This window comes from Calypte anna, chromosome 7 (assembly GCF_003957555.1).
Source record: "Calypte anna isolate BGI_N300 chromosome 7, bCalAnn1_v1.p, whole genome shotgun sequence".
In the NCBI taxonomy this organism is placed as follows: Eukaryota; Metazoa; Chordata; class Aves; order Apodiformes; family Trochilidae; genus Calypte; species Calypte anna.
In genome coordinates this window covers 14,826,327-14,843,405 of record NC_044253.1, presented here as the reverse complement: position 1 = coordinate 14,843,405, position 17,079 = coordinate 14,826,327, and the positions used below count along the sequence as shown (strand labels likewise).

The window sequence follows — 17,079 nt, the reverse complement described above, 5'->3', positions numbered from 1 at the left end:
AACAGTACCTGTTCAGCCTCTTCACTAGTCACCAAACTTCCTTCTGCTTCAACTTTAGTGATCAAAGAAATTCTGTCTAAGAAAAGAAGAGATATAAAAATATCATTAGAAGGCTTCCCAAAAACACAGTTAATGCTAGGGATGAAAAAAGGCTTCCAACTTTGAAATGTGTCATCAGCAGCAGCAAAAATAAAGAAATATTGCTCAAAGGAAAATCTGACTTGCGTAAATGAGTCAACTATGATATAAAAATAAATTAATGAGCATATGCATAAGCTTGTGGAAATATTCACTTAGGAAATTGCTAATATTATGACAATCAGACTAATGAGACACTGAAATAATTGATTACAGATGAAATGCTGAAACTATATCAGAAATTACACTTTTAGTCATTTGCAGTGTGCTCTTAGGTCCTTAATAGCTTCAGAAAAATAACCACATACTTATGCTGTGATTGCCTACAGTATGTCTAGCAAAGGCCTGGTCCTATCCCCACTTTGCTCCTTGGTTGTGCAAGCCCCACCATTATGTGCATTGACCCACTCCTCAAAAACAAAACAAAACAAAACAAAACAATAACAAAAGAAAACCCCAACAAAAAGAACCCCAGACAAACAAAACCAAAACTCAATTACTGTTTACCTCAACAGTTTTTGTATTCTAGCATGTTTGTACCCGATTATAGCAGAGCTGTGGATGTGAGAGCAAAGAACCATAGATTCATAAACATTACAGCAACGAGTGCAATGCCACCTTCATGTGCCCACAGAACTACAGGATTCATGAGACAAGTGAACTTGTGTAACAGATCTGTCTTGTTCCAGAGCTGCTCATTAACTCACATCCATCATCTTTTGGTCACTACAGTTAATTATGACCAGACCAAATGCATGCTGCATTTGGCAGAAAAGAAGGGTTGGTTGATGTTGCAAGAAGCAGGGAAAACAAGACTGATGCTTTTGGCAGCAGCGAGAAAACAATTTCAGCTACCACATGAGAGCAGCTAGATTATGTACAAAGCACCACAACTTTATCATCTTCTCATAAGAAGACAACCTATTTTGTATGAAAATACCTGTTTGTATTTGTAACTTTTTTTCCCCCCAAATACACTCCAGTTCCTTTAAAACTCTGGTTTGTACCAGATAAAAACTATAAAAATAATATTGTAGCATGACTTCAGAAGATCCAAGTTTCCTGTTTTCAAAGCTTCAACGTTCAATGAGGAGAGGCTGAGGGAACTGGGAGTGCTTAGTTTGGAGAAGAGAAGGTTGAGAGGAGACCTTATTGCTCTCTGCAACTACCTGAATGGAGGCTGTAGGGAAGTGGGTGCTGACTTGTCAAGTAAATAATGATAGGAGTAGAGGAAATGGCCTGAAGTTGAACCAGGGGAGGTCTAGACTAGCTTTGAGGAAGAATTTCTTTACTGAGAGAGTAGCTAGGCATCGGAACAGACTGCCCAGGGAGGAGGTGGAGTCACCATCCTTGGAAGTATTTAAAAGCCATGTAGATGAGGCAATTGAGGACATGTTTTAGTGGGCCTGATGATATGTGATGATAAATACATTTTATTTACTGGGGGGGGACGAGGGGGGGAGGAGTTTTGACAGTTGGACATGGTATTCTTACAGGTCTTTTTCAACCATGACAGCTCTGAAAAATTGTTGCTTTTTTTTCATTGACTGTTTTTTGTTGTTGTTTGTTTCATTTTTTTCAACTTTTTACAGAGAAGGCCCTCTATGATACTACTGAGTATGATATTTCAGTGTTGTCTTGTGCTATTGTTTTGGGTTGCTAAACAAATTCCCATCTTGTAATTCAAAAAGTTGGATTAAGTTAACATTACAGAGTATGTGGAGTTTGTCACATTTAAAGGTGCTACACAAAAGCATATCATTGCATTTGTAATAGGATGTACCTTTCAGAGATACAGATGGGAATTCAACAGATTTTCTCTGCAGTGGTTCTAATTCAAAACAAGGGTGTGACAAAAAAGATGTTTTTTAGTTCACCATGTTTCGTATTTGTGAAAATGTTCCTTTATTTATCACTTGCGTAGTCTCTGAATGGTTCTGGCAATGCAGTGCCTCATATCTCCCAGTTTAATCATAGGTAGGTGTCCTATTACCACATATTTTGTCCTTCAGTTTGTTAAAACACAAAATGATCAGTGACATATTTCGATGCTATCTTGCCTTTTTTTAAGCTTAATTTGGAAGAATCTTTTTATATCTCTGCTGGATGAGTTTTTTCCATTTGTTTTGAAATTCAGCTGGCATAGTATCTTCCTCTCGTTAGCCTGTAACATTTAATTTGTCTCGCTTCTTCCACAATTAATTTGCCATTTCAACAAGACTTGGCAAGGCATTATGGATATTGCAGCTTTGAAACTATTGGTGCAAAAAAGGAAGTTGCAATATAAAAATGTTTTGGGGTTTTTTTGTTTTTTTTTTAAACAAGCTGCAGGAATGAACCGTATCACAATGCTGCTCTGGAGTTAGTTTAAGTGTCCCATTTTTAACAAGCCATCCTACCTTGTATCACGATCTCCCAGAAATCAGCAAAAGCTTTATCTTCCACCTTTGATTTCAGAGCTTGCAGAAAATCATTAAAGCACTGCACCTTGGATAGCTGAAAAAAGAAACAGCAATGATAACTGTGAAATACCAAGGTAGCTTATGAAAGAATGATGCAAACTTAATTTTTCATTAAGTCATCTAACATGGTGAACACAAAAGTCAGTACAGATCTGGGGTTTTATCTCTACTAAAATCAAGCGTTCTAAGGAACAATGACCCATGAACACTGTATTTCAGAAAGCTAGGAAGGCTTGCTTATAACTGGCTTTATGAAGAAATTTGGAGGACTGATCATTTTTCTTTCAGCAGCATCAGGTCACAGGCCCCCCAACTTTTGGGGTTTAAAAGAAAATAAGCCACAGCAAGTAATACCAGTGAAGCCAGTCTCCATTCCAGTAAGAATAAAGAAATATAAATTGCAAATATATATCTAAACTTTGAAACAGCGTAACAGATTTTAATCTACAAAACAAGCTGTTGCAGTACAAAGTTATGAAATGTCTAATACAGCAATTGGCCCATCATGTTTTTAATTTAAAAGAAACAAGAGTTACCTTAATGGCCTCCTCTCTGAAAACTCTGATACAATTGATCCCTTTCATGTAGTATTGTGAACCTTTATTTTCCAGGAACTGATCAATGCGGTGTATTAACTGCTGACTCACTGAAAGACAAGGAAAAATAAGTAACTCAGTGAATGCACACTTTCAAGGTAAACAAAAAAGTATTTTTCCTTTATGTCTCTCTATTCCACAGGCACCAAAAGATTTAATCATACCCATACCAATTCAAGTTACTCAAGGTGGTAACTGTTAATGAAGCTACTGACAATTACTTCAGCCTCTCTGGAAAAGCTTAGACACAAAGAAACTCAAGCATGGCCAAGGCAGAAGTCTTTCCCTGAGGGCCAGGAAAGCAAGCACTGCCATAGCTTGTTTGATAGAAAGTAAAACCAGAATCATAGAATCACAGAATTTTCAGGGTTGGAAGGGACTTTTTAAATAATCTTGTTCCAAGCCCCCTGCCATGCGCAGGGACACCTCCCACTAAATGAGGCTGCTCAGAGCCTCATCCATCCCCAAGAACACTTGGGATCCTAAATCTGAGGGAGGTTATGTCCCACAGTGCAAAGCATAACCCCTAAACATCCTGTCAAGTGCACACATATTTCAATTAAAGCGTTACATTTACAATGAAGGCTTACTGATGGCAAAACAATAGCGGTAGGGTGATTTAAAAGACTACCTTACTATTATTGACATTCTCTTGTCTCTATACTGGTAGTTTGACAATTTTTCATCAGGGCAATGCTCCTTACAATTATGGTGGTATTATAAACTGTGTATGCCTGACAGAGAGAAACAGAGGCAAACAATGAGACTTGTCCTAGCAAGAAGGGGAGCACCAGTTTCACCTTCACTGTTGAGTTCCTAGAAGACGGGCAGATGTAAAACACTGCAAATGTGCAAGTGAAAATGTCTCCAAGAGGTCTGCAAGCCCAATCAAATTATGCTGGAATTTAGCACTTAGTTTTCCTCATATTTAGTTACAGGTGAGGAACTGCCTAATTTTACCATCTGCAGATGCCTCAGCCTGGGAAAAGACAAGTGTGAGGAGCATGCAACAGTGATCTATAAACTCAGAAGCTCTGTGAAAGAGATCAATAGGGACTGATGGTCACTGCTTCTTTCAAAACAAAAGCAAAGAGTTGGGTTAAGAACAAAAGAAAAAAGTACCTATTCAAGCAAAGCCAGTCAACCTCTTCACCATAGGCAGATTGAAGAAATCCTTAGAATTCTTAAAAGATGGAAGCTACTCAGGGAGATTAAAGGTGATGTTGCCACCAGGGAAGAAAATGTAGGAAAGTATTCTGGACAAGTCACAGCATCTGCCTTTCCTTGATTATTTTTAGCATAACCTATAGCCCTACTTATGTTCAGATGTTATGGGCATAGATGTCACTGCAACTATTTCATCCATGCAAATATCAACATAGAACATATCTGCCAGAGTGATGGAAGAGACAAGAATAAGTAAACACACTAAGATGCAGACATCATTTAAATATCATATTCCATTCTGCTCACTGCAAGCAAACACAGTGCTTGCTGCTATTTTTATGCTCTATAAAATGCCTAATTGAACTGAATCTGAAGGACAGCATCTCTGAAAAGAGTGAAACAAGAAATATTTTATATTCTCCCACTAGCTCTGGAGTGGGAAACTCTACAGTTTCTGGAAAAGGAGGCAGATAATGGTTCTGTACAAAAGCAGCTATCACAGAAGAAAGTGCCTACTCAAGTGCCTACTGCTCCAGAAGTGATCAGCTCGTTCTTTTTATTTTACCAGTTGTTGACAAACTAAATAGAATTCTCACTACTTAAGCTCCCCAAGTTAAGTCAGTCTATTTGTTTAATGGTTAACGATCTTCCCATTAAATGTTCTAATTTCTTACGAATTGCACTAATAAAAGCAAGTCCTGCTGGTGTTTTCAGTGGTGATGGTGATTTTTTAAAAATGTTGCCTTTCCATTGATGTGTTAAATTAAAACCCCAGGCACTATGAGGGTGCAATGAAAGTCTTAATTCTAAACAGTATGCTGGAATCATTCTGACAATAATCAGATACTCTACTTCCTTTGCATTTGTTTTTATTTTTAATCCTTTTTCATCTGATTGCACAGGCAGGCATTAGAAGAAAAAACTCCTTCTTGCTACTTTCTGTGAGCTGCCTCCTTTTGAAATCTGTTGTAAGGAACAGAAAAAAACCCCTACAGTATTTTACTAGGCACTGCAAGACCATATTATATGCAGGAAATGGGTTACATGGCTAAAAAATGGGCCTGTCCATTGGGTCTCTCTTAAATGACAAGCTGATAAATCTTAAAGACATAAAATTCCTGTGCCCTGATTGTTTCAGAGGACCAAAGACAATACCAGAGATGGTAGATAATTATTATATCATAGAATCATAGAATCATAGAATTGGCTGGGTTGGAAGGGACCTCAGAGATCATCAAGTCCAACCCTTGAACCACCGTTGCAGTTGCTAGACCATGGCACTCAGTGCCACATCCAGTCTCTTTTTAAATATCTCCAGGGACGGAGAATCCACTACTTCCCTGGGCAGCCCATTCCAATGTCTGATCACCCTCTCCATAAAGAAATTCTTTCTAATCTCCAACCTAAACCTCCCCTGGCACAACTTGAGACCCTGCCCTCTTGTCTTGCTGAGAGTTGCCTGGGAAAAGAGCCCAACCCCGCCCTGGCTCCAACCTCTTTTCAGGGAGTTGTAGAGAGCGATGAGGTCTCCTCTGAGCCTCCTCTTCTTTAGGCTGAACACCCCCAGCTCCCTCAGCCTCTCCTCATAGGGTCTGTGCTCCAGTCCCTATATCTGACAGTTCGTCAAAACTGACTCTGTTCCTTTACACTTTTAGGTTTGAGAACTCTTGTTGATTTCATGCTGCCTGTCATCTGCCTTTCCATTAGTGTGACACTGGTTTTGGTAGTGGCAAAAAACTGATCTCCCATATATCAAATAGATTTTTGGAGGAAGGCATGTTCTACATAAAGATGTCTATTTAACTAAGCTGTAAATATTAGCATTAACTCTAACGTGTCCTAAGCAAAGCTCAGGCATTGGGGTTTTGAAAAGCAGGTCCTAGAGTTGGAAATTGACAGCTTTTTCAGGCCACCACTGTGTAATGGCAAGTTTTTTTCTTCTCTCCTAACCTCCCCCATCCCACATATACATTTAAGGAAGTGAACTAAGAAAATTCCACATTTTGCATAAACTGGAATTCCATCACTCCTAATAAGCACCATGTTCTACAGATCATCCCAAAGAACTTTTAATCCTCTGCTTCCCATTTCTTCTGTATGTGATTCGTTAGGTAACAAAAACAGTGATTAAAGGCTGGAAAATTACAGGTTACAAAAAAAAATAAATAATCTCTGAATAGAAGATTTTCGTTTTAGCAGCATTTAATCCCTTTCCCACTGGCATTCAGATACATACCCTAGTCTAAAACACAATCACCAGTGCTCTTATTCCTTGTGAAATACGCCATGAATATTTATATTCACTTGTTATCTCCGAGTACTTACAGTACAAAAGTGTACCTATATTTTCATGTTTGCTCAGTTTGGTCCTTGTCTTGATTACTATGTCAACCAGATTAAAGCATAATAACAGATAAGGCTGTATTATAGTCCCAAATTCAATTCCCTAGGGATTCCCCTTCCCCCCTAAGAAATTATGTTAAAAACATAGCTCTACCTGTGGACAAAAGACTACTGGGTTTACCATTTTTTTCATGTATCCAGTAGTGATGGTAATGATCTGTATTAATGGGCAGTGCTTAATGTCACCGACAAATCAGCTAAATCAACTCAATGATTTTTAAACTATTGCTCTGAAAGTATCATCTTTTTCAAATAGAAGAGATTCTAAACAGAAAATTGTCCCAATTTTTTAAGGACTTCCATCATCTTTAAGCCAAGAAATAAAAATTTTAAGATCAAGAGCTGTTGAACTACTCCAGTGTCCCATGAGGTGCTGTTCAATTTTGAAATGGTCTCCTTAAATGGCCTGTGGGTATGGATCAGACTTAAACTGGATGTCTGAAGGACATCTGTTCAAAATCCCTGCTGAAACCAGAGTTACTGTGGACCAGGTAGCTCAAAGCTCTACTGATTTGGGTTACAAGTAGCTCCAAAGATGGGGAGTGTCCAAGTTCTTTGAGCTTCTCTTTCTGTGTCTGACTATCATCACTGTGATTCTTTTTCCCCATAACATCTAATACAATTTCTGTTTGCTTATTGCAGCTCAGAGCTTTGTATCTCACCTGATCACTACACCCTGCAAAGATGAGTCTGGCTTCATCTTCTCTGTGAAGGAGACATACAGGAAACTTCAAAATAACCACATACTCAAGCATTTGGCTTGCAATGCCTGAATCATTTTCATTATACTGGTCATTGAATTTGGCCTACCTAAGAGAAGAATATGAATTGTCTCCAAAATACACAAATACATTCAGTAAGATAAAAATGCAGACAAACTGCAAGGATGTATGCCAACAAAAACTGGAAGTAAATACTAGGTGTTTTTTTTTTAAATTATCCTTGGTGTAGGAAGATAGTTAACTATATACATCTCTAGAAAATCTTGCAATACAGTATTTCCTTTGTTGAAGCTAATAAATTTCCATTGCAAGTCTCTTGTACATATTTCTTTTAAACAATTAAACAATTTAAACAATTAAATCATTGAAGAAGCTATGCCACAACAAAATTTTGACACCTCAGGCACAACAGACTATTTGCTGAAATATAAGCAATTATTGAGTCTTAAATTTATTTTTTTAGAAATGCCTAGGAATTGGCATATTATATTAAAAAAGTTACTATAAATATAAAAAATAAACATTTGGTTCCATTTGTCTCTGGACATTTATGATGTCCATAAATAGTACAGATGTCATTGCAGATTTCTCTCCTCACTGCTTAACAGTAAAATAAATTTTTAAAAAAGATTTTTCACCTATAGGACTTCAGACATCAAGTTCTGGGGAGTACTGCAAGATGCAATGAAATCCAGCCTATAAACTTGCACAGAAAATTCACAAATCAAAGCAAATACTGTGCCTGTGTCAGTATCCTTTTTATGCCCCATTAAGCCACTTTATCTCCTACAGAAGCGGATGAAAATACAGACACCTTCTGCTCTTCAGAAATGCAGACATGGATAGAAACCTGTGAATAATCAAAAAGGATGAACTGATACTCATATGGCTACTCCTCTGGCATTACAAAGATGGCAAGCACTTGCTGTATTTGAGAATCTTCTCTGCCACCACAGCGACTAAGCAACTCACTGTACACCCTTGAGAGTAACAATCAGATTCCACTCAGGCAAACTAATCTATTTTATTTGCATTCATTGACAAAAACGTCAGAAGCTGTTACCAGAAGACAGCTCTTTGTGATGACTGTGCACTTGTAACCTGCCCAAAGACAGACCTGCAGAAAATGACATCTCTGGCCATGAATGCAAACAAGAAAGTAAAGCTATCTGGAGGGGAAATACATGAGTAGTTACATGAGCAATCAACATTAACCAGTAAGTTGACATCCTCACACACAACTCACCATGAAAGCCCTAAGTGGGCTCCTACAGTAATAAATGACACAGATGCCAATTAAAACTAAAGCTGATTACTGTTCCAGGAATTGAGCTGCCAGTCTCAGAAAACCTATCCCTTAGGCCCTTGCCAATTCAAAACTCTTAGATTTTAAAAATATATATATTTACATATTAATGACCCAGTTCTCCCTAACAGCAAATGAGTCATTTCTCCTGCTCTGGTCTGCTGTGGGAGCCAGCACTCAGGTATGCACTGCCCTGCACACAGGCTTCTCCTATGAATGGCAAACCCTGACCAACAAACCACAGCAAGGTTGCTGCAGGAGATGCACTGGTACTCATTTTCGATTAATATAAGGTCAAGACTTCCTACAAACTGAATGACAAACTGTATGACAAATCCCTTGTCATACTTTGGTAACTTTACAATTTTGGTGAGAGTCTTGCTATGGACTGAAGAAGTATGCCATTAACCTGCAATGTAATTAAAAAGCCACTGTATTGTCAGTATTCAAAGTACAATTCTTCCTAGTGCTATAGCTTCCCTATCTACCCCCAGGCAAAGAGTTTAAAGTCCTTCCTCCTCCCTGTGAAGGGAACCTGCTGTTATTTTGTGGGGAGAAGAAGGAATTCCTGCCTTATATAAAAAGAGAATGTAAGCTCTATTCAGTTTAGAAGATTGCGCTGGATACTCTTTTTATCTAAGAAAGAAACAAAACAGAATGCAACCCAACGGATCTTCTGTCTGCATTCTGACACATGCAATGTAATTGCTTGCTTTTTTCTCAATAACCTGCTTGAATGACACATATTATCCTTTCCTGCAAAGGCATTGTACATTTCACATGTTCTAGGAGAGGAAAAAAATGTTTTACCATTAAATATGATACAAAATTATTAAAAAAAAAAGCCCTTAGAACCACTGAATAGTTTTAAGGTAGCATTTACTCTTTACATAACAAAAATCCAATACAGCAAGCCATTAAAAACGTGTATAATGTTTTATGTATTAAGCTACCTAAAAGTCTCTGAAACAGAAAAGGGACTATGCAGAAGAAAAAAATAATATGCAGAGCACGTTTTTATTTATAGTGGCTTCTCTCTCTCCTTTTAATGGGTGACTGCACTACATTCTGTCTAACTACACCTTATAATTACAGAGCAGATATCAAAGAGTAAAAGCAGATTGCTCAAAATTTCAGAAACCATCCAAACATGTACTGCAGTTATCTCCAGCACAGCACCCAAGTGGACATATTTAAGCACTCTTTAGTTAAATAATCTTCAAGGGTAATCACTATACTTAATCCTGCATTAAGGCTTTCCTAGATGATGAAATTAATTACCATAACAAAGTACTCAATGGTTTCATAGTTTCTGTATTCTACTATAGGGTACAAAGCTTCCTTACTGCATCTCTAATATATCCTAGATTTGAGAATGCAGTTCCAAATATTTTTTTCTACGCACAATTTCTTCTGGATTTAGTGCAGAATTAATGTAAAAAGCTGCCTAGCTGGCTTATAGATCTGGAAGTTCTGGAGAGAAACAGCTATGTAGGCTTTAACAGAATGTCACAAATCAATAAACTACTCAACACCCTTCTCGAACAGTGTCTAAAAGGATGAATGGCCCTGTTGAAATACCCAGCACCTAACTGCAGCATCTCTGCAAATCTTTTTCTTTGAAAAGAAAAGCTACATAAGTGACTGGTAGATAAACCTCATCTTGCCACAACCTTAAAATCATTCTTTAAAGTAAAAAAGGACCACATTCATATTGTGCAGTCTTTTTTGGATACCTGATATAGCAGCTCCAGCAGGGCAATTACATACAAACAAATGATAACTCCTTTGAATTTTCAGATTTAGGGCAAGACAGTGGTTGACATGTGCTCTGTATTCTTCTTAACCTCTGCATCAAAACCCTATCTTGATGTACACTGAGAAGAGACTCAGGGCACACAGATCCTGCTTTCAGCCTTAAGAGTTGCATACAACCTGCTTACCTGCATACAAACCTAAATTCACTTGTGCTTTCATGTACGCACAACATGCAGTAAGAAATGATCTTTTACATGCAAAGATTTAAATCCCAGGCATTGGATTCTCATTTCTTCATAGAATACATTAAGTAGACAGAAGAAGACAGGTTTCTCACACCACACACAGCCAACAGCCCTTCAGTTCAAGTCAGAAAGATCCCATGAAGTCAAATGAGAAGCAGGTACCCGGTTTGAATGAGGCAGTCCAAGGGATCCTCTGTTTAAAACACCTGGAGATGCCTCAAGGTAGCTGCCTAGTGCCATCTTACACAAAAAAACAAGATTTCTGAGACTTTCAAATGAGGAATATTGACATGGGAATTAAGTGTGACATATTTCTTTACTGAGTGGCCCTAGAAGCTAAGCAGTAAACTCCAGAGAATCTCACATACCACCAGAAACTTACAGTTAGACAAGTCCATTGCATTTACCAAACTCTGAAGATGCTACTAACTATAATTAAGAGAGATAAAAGCCATTTACCATCTTTGAAGTCAGCATTTTTCTGCCTCACCAGAATTCGGAAATCTTCTGCTGGGTTAACACTGCCAACCTACAAAATTATACAATCATCTGTCAATATCCATCCTTTATTCTTTCAAGGCAACAAGAATCATTAAGATTCTGTTTATTTTAATTGAGAAACAGAAGCTCATAAATGCTCTGCATGCAGAGTCCTAAAATCAAAGTCTGACAATGTGTGGTAACACTCACTACTCCTAGCAAATGTTAGTTATGACATGAGCAAGATGAAGGTACACTTGCTATGCTGCACTCTTATATGACACCCACATTCGCTGGGGTTTCCAGGTCAGAGGCTCAGTAATTCAGCTTATCCACTAGTTCATTTTTGAGACTTTCTGTAGCACAGAACTCTCGTTGATCTTGGCAGACGCTTAATGAGGAATGGGAGTGGGTACAGAATCATTGGATGCCTCTCCAATAGGAAGCTCAAAAATAACAGCTTGCAATTGATCCACCTATGGTTTCTGGCCCACTCCAATATCTTAAAGCTGAAGCTCCAAAGGCACGTACAAGTGCAGAAACTTTATAAAGGAAATGAGAACCAAGTCAAATTTAAACAAATATCTGAAAAGCAGGTGCAATAACTTTAGAAAAAAAATACATTGCTTAACATGTCTTTTCATGAATCAAAATTCTCCTAAGTTTATCTGAAGATTTTATGTTTGCTGTCAAAATAATTCTCTGATCATTCTGTAAGCTTATTTGGTCTCTTCAATGTTTCTTTTACGTCAGGCAATGCCACATCAGAAGTGTACAGAAGGAGTACAAAGTATTTAAACATTTTTAAAATCTCAATTTTAAAAACTAACCATAAAGGACAGTTTGAAAACAAGAGGAATTATCTCAATTAATATGAAATCACCTTTTTGTCCTGTAATATGAACAATCAAATAATGGAAGGTGTACAGTTATGATACAGGCTTCATCTATCCATGTACACACTATCTGGAATTAAGGCATTAATGAAGCAAAATGAAGCAAAATTTGTTATTTGGGACACCAACAAATGCTGAAAATGTCTTTAAAATCAGATAAAAATTTTCATTAAATATGATTAATAAGTTGATCTGCAACTTCTATGTTGCAGATGATATAAAAGAGAGCAAGAACAAAATTCAACCACTGAACCACAAATACAAGATTCTGTTTTCTTCAGATCCTCCGGCTTGCCCTTTTCATCATGGCTGATGGAAAATTGTGCTAGCGTATGCTAAGGGCAGAGGAAGTTGTCACTAAAATCTCTAGCAGAGTCTCAAATCTACAAGCAGACAATATTTCAGCTATATTTCAGCTAGAAACTGTCCTTTTATCAGGAATTTTGTTTTTTCACTATAATACACTTAGATAAATTAATCTACCCCTTTAATAACCAGACTTGTGAAATATGCTTACAGAGGTGATGTTGCCTTCAGCAAGTCTCATGATGCTGAAACTACCCTCCTCATCTTCAATTTTTGGTTTCTTAACGTTGGGTCCATCTTCACTGCTGCAAGTAAGGACAAAAAATTAATATTAACTACTAAAGTGTCCTGCTTACTAAGAAGGGAGACAGTAAATTATTGATATATATATTGAACACTGGAAAAAAATTCATTAGACAATTTTTCCCAAATTAACACTGAAAGATGCCTCACAGGCTACACAAAGCATTCAGTAGAAACAGACATCAAACTCAGCATAAGGCAAAGGCAATGCTTTTTGAACATGCAAGATTATTCATGCTTATTTCAGGAGTGAATTGATTTACAGGAATCTTCTCCACCTTTGTAAATACATAACAACTCCAGTCACACCAGTCAAATTTATTTATTATCCAGCTTATTTATGCAGAACCTGTATATTGTGTCAACCTTGATAATTTACGGTATATTACATGATATTTGGTATTCTCACCAGATATTCTTAACATGCAATGGCAATTCAACTTAACATTTTCAGTAAGAAATTTACTTACTCTTCAGAATTAGTTGCTGGTTCTTGTCTTGTTATAGATACACATAATTGTTTACACAGTGGCTTTTGAGTTCAATGAAACACATTCTACATCAGCACACAACAGCTTTATAATCTTCCACTTAGAGCAGTCAAAAGTTGCTCGCCAAATCCAAGTTAAGTAGTTAAGAACTCTCTTAGAAAATTTCAAGGTACATCTCAAAAGGCCTTCAAAAGAGTATCAGTTCTTTTTAAGAAGTTAATTGTGATTTCAGGTTACTTTCTAGTTTTGCCCTCACAGGTAACATTCATCAAGGTGTTAATTCAAACCAGGAACTTAATTGTAACCTCCAATGTGCCAAACTTTAGAGCATAACTTGGCAACAGAAGAAAATCCAGCTAATCACAAATGGGATAGAAAACCAGACAATGTGTTCTGTGTTATTTAACGTGACAGGTTACTGACATAGAAGAATCTATTTCAGTTTAAGAATGACTGAAAGCTGCATAGTAAGCTAAATGACAGTACTTGTACTTAAGGAATCCCAAAACAAAGTAAGAATTTTTTCTTAAAAATTCTAAGGTTGCAGTGAAGTAAGGAACTGCATGACAATGTAGGGCCAAAGCCAGAGATCTTGAACGAGACACCACTTTGCATTCCAGAAGATTAAAACTGACTTTAAAAATTGCATTGCATGTTACAGAGACAACTAACCATTAGAAAGAACTACAGTCTTCCTTCTTACTTTCTACAGCACACTCATCACTCCTCCCCTAATTTACAAGCAGTGTCTAACCCACTTTGTTTCAGTAGCCTTCTCTGTCCTTTATTTAATTTTGTCACTACTGAAATGAAATCCCTTTTACTCAGCAACTCCTGTCCCTCTATATAACCTTATTTGTCACTCTAGGAAAAATTATTACTTTGGTTAAGTCTCAGGACAAGGATAGGATACCTTGCATCATTCTCAACTCTGCTGACTTTCTGGCTGACCTTGAACAAGCTGCTTGATTGCTCTGGACAGCTGATACGGCTGTCTGCAAGATGAAGAAACTGAAACTTGTCTAATGCCAGTGAGTTTAGAACTTCCACTTCAATACAGAAGAATTCTGGTTAATGTTGTTTGATGATAGGTGCAAAGAACAATGAAAATTCTCTTTTAGAATCTTTTTCTCGAACGGACTTTTCTGCTCAACTGCAATGTCTTGAAGTCTTTTTCTTCCTGCATTATTTTTACAAACTCAAAATGCTTTGAGATTGAAGGAAGGAGAAGAACATAAATTATGATGCTGCATTTAACTGCCTGGGACCAAATACATAGCTGTCATTAATCAGTTCAGTACAGCAGAAACTAATGAATCCATACCAACTTATACCAGCCAAGGATATGACATTTAGAATCTGTTCCTGGTAATGCATTGATTAGCAGTATTTTTAAACTGTAAAACGTGCAACTACCATTCAAGATAAAAAAATTAAATCCAAGACTAATTGAAAACACCCACTTCTACATTTATATAGAAGCCTCTCACATATTGCAAAGCTGGATGAGGTATCAGCCTTTCCAAAGCCAACATAAGGGGGAAGAAAAAAGTAAAACGCTTTCTATTGTACTGGATTCTTCAAACCACACATAACTTAGCAAAAGTGAAACAAACTAATGCTGAATATTAAAATCTTTATTAATGTATTTTTGCTTCCTTTGTAATTTATGCTTCTTTAATCCAATTAGACCTTAAAAATTAAGAAGAGATGAATCAGGTCAATATAAAGATAGGAGAAACAAATTTGTTTTAGGATTCAAAAGTAATGTTCAAGAGAGCTTCTAGCCAACTCTTCCAAAACAATTTAGTGCAAATTATCTGGATCTTACAGTTTTAATAAATTTAATGTTATCTGGTGATTAACATTTTCTTTAGTAATTGTTGCACAGTGATGTACTTTTACCAAGTGATTTAATTACAAGATTTAGCTCTTCACCAAATACAGAAAGCCAAAATTAACACTTGTTTTAGTACTGACAATACTACTGCTCCCATTCATTACTACATCAATGTTTTTTCTACTTTTAATCCTATTACCATTCACTCTTCATTGCATCCTTGAGTCTGTATCATTTTGCCTCCCTTACAGATTTTTAAAATCATTGTAATGCCTTACACTAATTTGTATTTCAAGTATTTTTATAGCTACTTTCATCACTCCTCTAAAAGGTAACCAGTCTTTGAGGAAACAGCTTTCTTTCTTGCTTGTCAAATTGATGTCACTGGGTTCTGTCCCCAGCTTGTTTGGAACCAAGCTTTGCCTTGCTTTTTTTTTCAACTGGTCCTATCTCTTTTTAAAATACACATATATGTATGTACATATGTATACATGCACACAGAGAAACTGGAACGCAGAGCCAAGGACAAGAGAACTTAATATCAATTCTCAGACACACCCAGGTAAGAGAGGCACACAAAGCAATAAACAGAATAAAAAGCAAGGTGGTTCCCAGTCTGTATACAAAAATGTGGTCATTATTTCAGAGCAGTAACATGAGAAGTCCTATGTCATGTCTTCCCAAAGACAACACACTGAGGAGGCTCTAGCCAAGCCAAGCCAAAGGATATTCAAGGATTTAGCTAAGCAAGGCCTCAAATTGTCTCAAAGATGTTCCTAGCACTGAAAGAACTGAGCCAAAAAACCCCAAAAAACCAAAAAAACCCAAACAAACAGAAGAAAAGGAAAATGAGCTGACTGAAAACTCTCCAGCATCTCAGGGGACCCGCTAGTTATATTATAGACATTCAAGAAATTAAGTTCTAAGAAGCAGATTTTGTTTAAGCAAACTGACTTGTGGCCGGGGTGATGATACTGGTACAGTAGCAATTAACCATTTATACTTCACATTTGTGGCACAAATAGAAGTGAGCACAGTATATGTAACAGAAAAAATATCTTAAAAACTGTTCAGACACTAGATGTTCAGAGAAGAGTCCATTAACAGTTTGATTTATCATGACATCCACATTTACTGCACAGTAGGTAATAACGAAGCTCCTTTTCTTTTGGCTTGGAATTCAAAACAAAAGCTACAAAACAACCTAAATCAAACAAGCTGAGAAGCTCATTTAAAACTCTGCAGCATTTACTCTAAAGTAAATTAGAGCCTCTGTTATTCTTATTTGACCTATTTCATAACTGCCATATTAAAAACTGCGTGACAAGGAGACAAAGGAATGCAACAGGTTGCCCAGAGAGGTTGTGCCGTTTCCAGCCCTGGGATGTTTTAAGACCAGACTGAACAAGCAACCTTCAGAAGATCCTTCCAACCTGATGGATTCTGTGATAAAAAATACAGACATAAGGAAGCTACAGACTAGTTCCTGGTGTGTCTTGCCCCAAAACAGTAAGACCACACTATTCACAAAATACGCCAGTCCTGTTACACCACAATATTTTCCACCTATCAGTATTTTTTCAATATGTAACTCAATTATTTCAATATGTAAGTCATTGGTCATATATTCAAAAGACTCAGCCTGCTTCATCCAGTATAAACAATTTGAAGTGTAAAGAAAGATTTTAAAAAAACCCATAATACATCTCCAACTTACTTGTCTTTGAAGATATCTTGAGCAGTCTTCTCTTCTTTTTTCTTGCTAACTTCTTTTAAGGGGAAAAGTGCTTTTACTTTTTCAAGAGGAGCCTGACACCTTTCTTTTACCACATGGGGAATCTCCATCATCTCTAAAAGGTGCTGTTCAATTGGTGGCAATGGCTCATTGGGGTGAAAAGCCTTATGCTGCAAGCACTGCAAGAAATAATATGAATGAAGAAAACCTTTTAGTTCATGTGCTTTTGTT

The 17,079-nt window shown here is 37.0% G+C and overlaps 1 protein-coding gene across 1 annotated transcript in view; it reads right to left on the bottom strand.

The window, feature by feature from the left end:
* The window catches only part of XRCC5 (X-ray repair cross complementing 5), a 49,251-nt gene that overhangs the window by 5,629 nt on the left and 26,543 nt on the right, over window positions 1–17,079 (bottom strand). The window contains exons 14-19 of the mRNA XM_030454647.1: window positions 16,831–17,027; window positions 12,691–12,784; window positions 11,257–11,326; window positions 3,137–3,246; window positions 2,538–2,634; window positions 9–76 (exon numbers count right to left, since the gene is read on the bottom strand). Coding sequence (XP_030310507.1) covers window positions 9–76; window positions 2,538–2,634; window positions 3,137–3,246; window positions 11,257–11,326; window positions 12,691–12,784; window positions 16,831–17,027 — 636 coding nt within the window. The remainder of the gene's footprint in view (window positions 1–8; window positions 77–2,537; window positions 2,635–3,136; window positions 3,247–11,256; window positions 11,327–12,690; window positions 12,785–16,830; window positions 17,028–17,079) is intronic.